Genomic DNA, 8408 nt, shown 5'->3' with positions numbered 1-8408 from the left:
GTTCCTCTTGGGCTCTGCTGCAGCAAACCTGGCTGCATCCCAATCTCAACTCCCCCCAGGCAAAACGAGAAGTGTGGAGAGGGACTGTGTCCATTCATCAGATGGGGAAACTGAGGTGGAAGGCAAGTGGCAAGGCAAACATGCCTTGTGTGTGTCACTGAGAGTGGTGCACATCAGCTGTGACCAGAGCACAGGTGGATGCTGCTCTGTGTGCCCTTCGGTAGATCACTGCTCACTCCAGAGATGGGGGCACTGGAGGGGCATGTGGGGGTGATGTGACAGTGCTGGGGTGCTGTGGGCAGTGATGGGGACAGGATGGCTCCTGTTCTTCATGCCTTGCCAGGTAGACTTGGGCATAGCCTTTTGATCTTTTGCATGTGGGACTTTTCCCTGGTGCAGGTGCTGTGGGCACACAGCGGTCAGTGTCACCGGGTTCCCAATGTGCTCTGCTACGCTTGAACCCCATAGGGTTTGGGTGGAGGAAGCACAGAGAAGTCCTCCTCCAACCCCACCAACCCTCTGCCCTGTGCCCCCCTGCTGGGTGGTTGTGCTGATGGCCCTCACGGGCCTCTTCTCTGTCCAGGGAGCTGCCAGCAGACCCCAGGCACCATGTCCAGGGCACTGCTGCTGCTGCGGTGGTTGTGGGGCCGGACCAGTGTGAAGGCAGCCGTAACTGCAGGGCTGTTGGTCACCGTGCTCTGGAACCTGAAGTGCTTCATCCGCTCACCCAACAGCTCTGACGAAGCCCTCAAGCACACGAAGGCGCTGACGGTCCTGGTGTGGGAATGGCCCTCGAGGCAGGTCCCAGACCTCAGCGGGGATGTCTGCCGTGAGCAGTACGGCATCGCGGGCTGCCGGCTCAGCACGGAGCGGCGGCTCCTGAGCCAGGCTGACGTGGTGGTGTTCCTTCACACCACCCTCCCGCGGGGCCGGGACAAGCTGCCCCGGGACAGACCGCATGGGCAGGGCTGGGTCTGGGTGTCCCTGGAGTCCCCCACCAACACGAGAGCATTAGCAGGATGGAACCAGACCTTCAACTGGGTGATGACCTACAGGCGGGACTCGGACATCTTCATGCCCTATGGCAAGCTGGTACCCAACCGGTCAGCCACTGTGAGCATCCCCACAAAGACCAACTTGGTGTCCTGGGTTATCAGCAACTATCACAGGACTCAGAAGAGAGCTGAAGTCTATAAGAACCTGTCCAGGTATCTCCACGTGAACCTCTATGGGAAAGCAGCCAAGAAGCCGCTTTGCAAGGACTGCCTTTTGCCCACGACATCCAAATCCAAGTTCTACCTGGCCTTTGAGAACTCCATCCACCAGGACTACATCACTGAGAAGCTCTGGCGGAACTCTCTGCTGGCTGGCACCGTGCCGGTGGTGCTGGGCCCCCCCCGGGCCAACTACGAGCAGTTCATCCCTGCAGACTCATTCATCCACGTTGACGACTTCGGTTCCCTGGAGGATTTGGCCACCTTCCTGAAGACCATGAACTCCAGTCGCTACCAGCAGTTCTTTGCGTGGCAGAAGAGGTACAGCGTGAAGCTCTATGCAGATTGGAGGGAGCGCATCTGCACCATCTGTGCCGTGCACCCCCACCTGTCCCAGGGCCGCCTCTATCCCAACCTGCAGAGCTGGTTCAACACCTAGCGCGGGGCTGGCACTGCCAGAGACATCAGGGGTGCATTGGGGTGGCAGAGTGGTCCTTGAGAACAGGATGTCAGGCAGGGAGGACGTGGGACCTCATCCTGGCCCCACTGTTGCCACACTGTGACCTTATGCAATGCCATGTGACAGAACTTCCCGCACACCACCACCAGCCCATGTTGGCCTCCCCCCACCGTGCAACAACAGGGTGCTTTGGAAATAAACAGCACAGATTTCCTGAGGCTCTGCTCATCTCTCGAGGCCTGGGCAGGGCTGAGGGCAGCCAGGGGCACTACGAGCCCCCAGCCTCCCTTTCCCCTATGCCCTACTATTGCTCTGTGCTCCCCCCACTATCTGAGCAATGACTCCACAGTGGCAGAAGCTCCCTCTGCAGTGGCATTTCTGGCTTGGTGGGGGAGCCAACCCCTCCTGTACCTCGAGAAGCCACATCCTGCTGGGGGCCCAGCACCCTGCAGCCAAGGAGGGGACCTTGTTACTGTGCCCCAAATTCTGCACTAGCACAGCCTTGCAGCACCCATTTCTCCCACCCCGCTCTCACCACAGTTGTCACAGTGCCAGCAGGATGCTCTTGAGAGCAATCACAGCCTGCTCAGTGCAAGGCGACTCAGGGCAGAATGGCTGTGGTTTCTCACTCCCCTGCCAGCATGCTGTGACAGGAAGCTGCTGAGATGGGCTGTCCTGAGCTGTACAGCGAGCTGAGAGCAAACCCTGCCCTGCTGGCACCCTTGGCACCAACACCCTGGCACCGCCAGCCCCCTGCACACCATGCACCCTGGGCACCCTGCACTGCACACACCCCATATCACACACCCTGCACTGCAGACACCATCTGCTGTGCGCACCCAGCACCCAGCCCGCTTGGCACTGCCTGCTCCTGTGCCTGCACCCTGAGCCTGCTCTGTGGCCACCCTGCACCCCGGGCAGCCTCCGCACACATCAAGAAGCCCCTGTCTGGGTCCAGCAGCAGATGTCGAGACTGGGTGATGGCACGACAGGGCTGGGATAATCCTGATCTGTCCCTGTCTTGCTTTGTGCATCCCCTGGCCCTCACCGTGCATCCCTCCGTTCTTTACCTACAAGGGTGAGCCAATGGGGTGCTGCCCTGTGGGGCTGGCATGCAGCCTGGGCTTCCACTCCTCCCCTTTTCAGAATCCCCAGGTGCCCCAAGCAGCAGCCTGCACCAACTGTGCTGCACAGCACAAAGGAGCAAGGGTATAAACTAGCTCCAAAGGGCAAAGAGCATCGTTTACGTGCACCAACTGAACTAAATAAGGGGCTTTTCAGAGGTTTCATCGGAGCTCTGGTCACTTCATTGCTTGAGGTATCAGCCCCTGGCAGTGTCCCGCTCCTGGTTTGGGCACCACTTGCACACCAGCACCAATGTCCCTCACCAGGCTGAGTTTCATCTTTCCTAAGAGCAGCTACAGAAAAAACAGCAGCCCTGTAGGCGTGGAAAGTGACGTGACCCCCTCCCACTCCATACACACGCATATTCCTTAACATGCCTGCTTTTGCAGAGGAAAAGACGGTGTGCTCCCACTGATCTGCAACCCAGCCCTGGAGCTGTGCACGGGTTATTGGTCCCACAGCACAGGGCAGCCCCAGGGCCAGCACCCACCGACCCAAGCAGCCTGGGGCAGCACGAAGCAGCAGCTCTGCTGCAATCTGGAATACTGCCATTCTGCAGAGCTCCTGCCAGGACACAGACATCAGCCCACCCCCACCATGCACAGCTGGACCGGCCTGGCAAAGAAAGGCAAAGAAAGGAAGGGGCTGACTAGCTCTCGTGCCCCAAAACACTGAGATTTATTTAATTGCCAGAGGGAATATGATTAAAGGAAAAAAAAATAAATCATCAACTACAGCAGGCTCAAAGGCACGGGGTGCTAGCAGCATGGACAGGATGGTGTCAGCCCCACTGGCTCCATGGTGACACTGTGGGCTCACAGCCTTCCCTGCCCCCTACTCTGCCCACAGCGGGTGCAACACAACCCCTTCTCCTGTGCTGTGGGCAGGGGGGTGGGGACTGCCGGGCTCCCCCAGCACCATCACGGCCCTCGGCTCCCCCCGGCTGCCCAGACAGGCGCAGAGCCTGCAGGAGCCCCCCGCCCCGCAGCACCCCAGCCCTGCTCTACACGGCAGGGAGGAGGCAGCTGGGAAACTAGCCATCACTACAAAGATATTTTCACTTTTCAAAAACTAGAAATACAATCAAAACCATTAAAAAAAATACCAAAACCAGAAACAACAAATCCCCCTCCCCCAACCCCCAAAACAATTTAAGAAATGCTTTTTTCTGGTTCTCGCAGGAGAGGAGCTCGGCTGGGGCCTGGCACAGGCGGCTCCCCCTGGCCCCAGGCAGGTAACAGGGAGGGGGAGCCAGGAGGGGCTGACCCCACACAGGGCCGCTGCTGGGACAGCGCTCACATGGCGGGGAAGGGCTGGGGGGGGGGACGCTGCCTCTGGATGCGTGCACCGCTGCCTGCCCCCCGCTGCTGTTCAGTGGCTGCTGTTGTTCATGGAGATCCCGGGCTGCAGAGGCGGGGGGAACATCTCAGCCTTGTGGAAAGGTGGCATGTAGACGGGGGGGGACGGTGCCAGGCTGTAGCCCTGGGATGTCACTGGGATGGGCAGACCAGGGGGCACCAGGGACTGGTTCATGTCGTACATCACCCCCTCTGACTCGTTGCCAAAGGGCAGCAGCAGCCGCTTGCCTTTCTGACGCCGGTTGCAGAACCAGACCCGGACAACCTGTGAGGGAGGGGAGATGGGAGGAGGGGCAAGGATGAGTGGGGCTCTGTGGCACTGCGCAGTGAGCGCCTGGGGGGCGCCTAGTGCAGCCACCCCCCCACCTCCTGGCACCAAACCGGCCCCACAGGGCGCCCAGGAGCTGAAGCTGTTTGGGACCCCCCTCGCCCTCCCCACCCTGCCAAACCTACGTCTTTGTCCAGGTTGAGGTCCTCGGCAATCTGGGAGATCTCCTGAGGACTGGGCTTCACACATTTGCGGAAGAAGCTCTCCAGTGTTCCCTTCACGTTGGTCTCAATGCTGGTCCTACGTTTTCTCTTCCGGGCTTGGGCCAGCACTTGCTCTGCATTGCACATCTGGAAGTAAGAGACCCCACACTTAGTCACAGGGTGACCCAGGGCTGTCCATGTTCCCCCACCCAGACAGGCAGAGCTGGCTGCAGGGCTCTGCGAGGGAAAGGCTTTCTCCCTGTAACTGTGCCAGCACAGCCTCAGAGATGCAGTGAAAGCTCAGAGTGCTGCTTCACTCCCTGCATCCGACCCCACACCCAGCACCCCACCACTGAACCGTGCAGACACAGGGGACACAGATGCATTTTCTGCCTTGTACCTCCTGCATGTTGTCCGTGTTCTCTGCCTCGTTGAGCCAACGCTGCAGCAGCGGCTTCAGCTTGCACATGTTCTTAAAGCTGAGCTGGAGAGCTTCGAAGCGGCAGATGGTGGTTTGGCTGAACATCTTCCCTGCACGGGGAGGTCACACATCACGCACAGCTCCCCCAAACCGTGGTCCCCGACCTGTGCCCCCCCCCCGGGAGCAGCGCTGAGCCCGCAGCCCCTAGGATCCCCTTCCTCGGGTACCCGGTTCCAGCATGCTGCTCTCTCAGCTGGGTCACCGGGTTCCCCTCTTACCATAGAGCGTGCCCAGAGCCAGCCCCACGTCAGCCTGCGTGAAGCCCAGCATGATGCGCTTGTGCTTGAGGTCCTTGGCGAACTGTTCCAGTTCCTCTGAGGTCGGCGCATCCTGGCAGGGGCAGAAGCAGACACACGGTGAGTGGCCCGAGACACCGCGGGTGAGGACAGCCGCGCGGTTCACGTGGCTCCCCCAGCCAGGATCTGCACTTCGGGACGGCCGCTCTCCCGAGCGCATCGGCTTCCTGCCACCGCTACAGCCTCAAGTGCTGCCGCGGGCATTTCGCAACCCTTTTACCCAGTTACACATTCGCAGCAGGTTTTTGGCTTTTACATACATGCCTCCTGCCGGCAAGCGTCAGCCTTAACCGCTCGCGTTCGCCGACCCCGGGGAGCCAGGAGCATCCCCGGCTCTTTCCACCGGGCTCGGGAGCTCTGCCGTGCAGCGGCCACTCACACAAAAGCGGCCGGCCCACGCAGAGAAAACACGCAGAAACTTTGAAACGATCGCCATCCAACCCCGCCGCTGTTGACCCCGGTGCGCATCTACCTGGGATGGACGCTTCTACGCGACGCCGAGAAAAAACTTCAAAACCCCCAAAGAACAACTGCCGGTCAGCCACCCGTGGGTGCCGCCCATGGGGGCGCACGCGGTGTCCGTCCCCAATGCGATGCTCGGAGGCGGAGCGGGGCAGAGCGCAGAGCGCGGTCCGACGGGACCCACAGTCCGCAGGGGCCGAACGCTCCGAGACATCCGAAGATCTCCCTGCCTCCGCGGCAGAGAAATGTCCCGCTATGCTGCGGGCACAGCGGACGAAGGGCCCCTCGGGGTCTTCTCAAGAGTACAGGCACGGGGACTCCCACCGCAGCCTCGAGGGCTGCAGCCGGGCATGTCGCACGGCCACCCGGAGCCGTTATAGTTCTCCTTTCCTCCGAACGTTAAAAACCACAGAAGTCCCGCAGACCGCAAAGCTGCACACACGCGCGCGCCTCGACGTCGGAGGCAGCCGCGCCGCGCGAGCGAACGTCGCTGGGGCGAGGAAGCGCTGCCCAAGCCGCAGCCGCGGGGCCCCGACGGCCGGGAAACCGGGAGCAGCCCGACCCCATCGCGAGCAGCGCTCACCGCGGCCCCGCGCAGAGTCGGACGGCCGCGACGGGACCGACACGCGACTTTCTCGGGGTCGGGCAGCGTCGGCGGGACCGGATCAGCCGTCGGGGAGAGCGGCGGCCGCATCCCGGCGAAGTCGTCCGCGCGGGGCTCGGGGCGGGGGAGAGCTCACCTCGTCTCCGCTGTCGCTGGAGTGGCCGCCCTCGCTGGCGGCTCCGCTGGAGCTGCCGCTGCTGCCCAGGTTGGCGAGGCCGCCGGAGCCCGGCTGCAGGGCGGCGGGGCACAGCGCGTGGCCGGGCGCGGCGGGGAAAGCGGCGGCCGCGGGGCCGGGAAAGGGCGGACCGGGCACGGCGGTGGCCGCGGGGGGCGCGGGCCCGGGCCAGGGCGGCGCGGCCCACGCGGGGCCGCAGCAGGGCGTGGCGGGCGGCGCGGCGCGGGGCTCGGGGGAGCCTTGGCGGCAGGGCCGGGCCGGACGCGCCTCCGCCTTGGCGGGCGGCCCCGCGGGAGGGGGCAGCCAGGCGCGGGCCGTCGCGGCGTCGCGGGCGCCGTCGGGCTCGGAGGCGAAGGGGAAGAAGAGCTGCTGCGCGGCCGCGCCGTCGTAGCCTCCGCGCGGGAAGGGCGGGCCGCCGTCGGGCAGAAGGCCGAATGGGGCGGCCGGCAGCCCCCCGTCCGGGCTGAACATGGTGGCCGCGGCCTAGGGCTCCATGCGGCGCCGATGGGGTTGCGGCTCGTTCCGGCCGCCGCGCTCAAGCCGGGCGCGGGGCGCCGAGAGGTGCCTCCATGCCTCCGCACCGCCGGGGCCACTGAGCGCCGCAGGGCCGGGCCGGGCCGGGCCGGACCGTATGGAAATGGGCCCCCGCCCCATTGGCCCCGGCGGCGCGGCCCCGCCGGTGGGTCGGGCGTGAACTTGATCCCCTTTCTCTGGGGGGTGAGGGGGCCGGGTTCGCGTCGCGCTGCCCCCTGGGCAGTTGGGCGAAGGAGGGGGGGGCACCGTCCTGCCCGCCTGCGGAGCTCTGCGCGCAGCATCTTCCGCCCGGGGCAGTGATGGGGCGTTGCACGGAGATGGCACGGGCGCAGCGGGAGCGGCCCTGACGCCTGGGAACGGGGGAACGGTGGTGCCGTCTGTGTCTGCACGGCCTTAGCGCGCTCCTCCGTCTGCCCATCGGCGCAGTGTCCCGCACGGCGCTCCCCTGGCACAGCCCGGCCCCGCAGCACTGCGCTCCTCTCCTTCGCCCCGCACGGAGTGCTGCGGTGCGCTGTGCTGACCTCTGCCCGCACCGATCGGCCCCGCGATGGGAGCGCTTGAGATTTGCTCTGAAGAGCTCTCCTGTCGCGTTGCCCCGGCGCAGTGCGGCTGTCGGGCCGCGGTTCGCAGCGTTTCCCCCGTCATTCCCTCCTCCCCAGCGCTGCTCGGGGCCGGCCCTCTGATCCGCGGCCAGAAGCGGGCCGTGGCGTTGGACCGCACCTTCTCCTGTTTATTAACCCGGATTACCGGGGAGCCGCCGTTTGGCCTCCGCAGTCTCACACCTGAGATATGCTGAGGAGATAGGCTCGGCAGGACGGCACTGCTGCTGCTCCCGCAGCCTTCGCTGTGCGCCGCGGTGAAGCGGGAGGGGTGCGAGAGGCAGTGGAACTGCCCCCTGTATTGGCCGTCATATAGGGGAAAAGTGGTGGGACGAAAGGGGTTGAGGCCAGCTCCGTCGTCCTGCTGACCTCGGTGGGTCTTCACCCCGTCCCCGTGGCTCTGAGGACAGAAGGCAGCCCCAGCAGGACGGCCTGGGAAGGATGCGAAAAGCTGGTGGGGACGTGGGCAGTCCAAGCAGAGCCCCACATCTGTGCGAGCCGCCTGGGATGGGAACTGTTTGGTGGGGGCCCTTCGCTCCACGGCCCCAGGAACGGACACAGGTGCCGGTATCGGCCAGGCCTGGGGCAGATCGGGCAGAGAAATGCAGCACCGCACCCCGCAGCAGCAG

At 64.1% G+C, this 8408-nt stretch overlaps 2 protein-coding genes across 2 annotated transcripts; one reads left to right on the top strand and one right to left on the bottom strand.

Annotated features, from left to right (window-relative positions):
* Positions 1 to 609: 609 nt before the first annotated feature.
* On the top strand, positions 610 to 1653 carry FUT7 (fucosyltransferase 7; the record flags this gene model as incomplete). Its single annotated transcript, XM_079544634.1, has 1 exon — positions 610 to 1653. One exon carries the CDS (start codon positions 610 to 612, stop codon positions 1651 to 1653), a length of 1044 nt encoding a protein of 347 aa, XP_079400760.1.
* Positions 1654 to 4170: 2517 nt separating this feature from the next.
* On the bottom strand, positions 4171 to 7117 carry LOC306953629 (POU domain, class 5, transcription factor 3; the record flags this gene model as incomplete). The annotated part of the gene is made up of 5 exons (XM_079544591.1): positions 4171 to 4422; positions 4611 to 4775; positions 5029 to 5159; positions 5328 to 5439; positions 6608 to 7117. 5 exons carry the CDS (start codon positions 7115 to 7117, stop codon positions 4171 to 4173), a joined length of 1170 nt encoding a protein of 389 aa, XP_079400717.1.
* Positions 7118 to 8408: the final 1291 nt, after the last annotated feature.

Source organism: Tetrao urogallus (genome assembly GCF_951394365.1).
Source record: "Tetrao urogallus genome assembly, chromosome: 19".
Classification (NCBI taxonomy): domain Eukaryota; kingdom Metazoa; phylum Chordata; class Aves; order Galliformes; family Phasianidae; genus Tetrao; species Tetrao urogallus.
The sequence above is the reverse complement of the archived record's forward strand: the minus strand, read 5'-3'. Positions and strand labels throughout refer to the sequence as shown.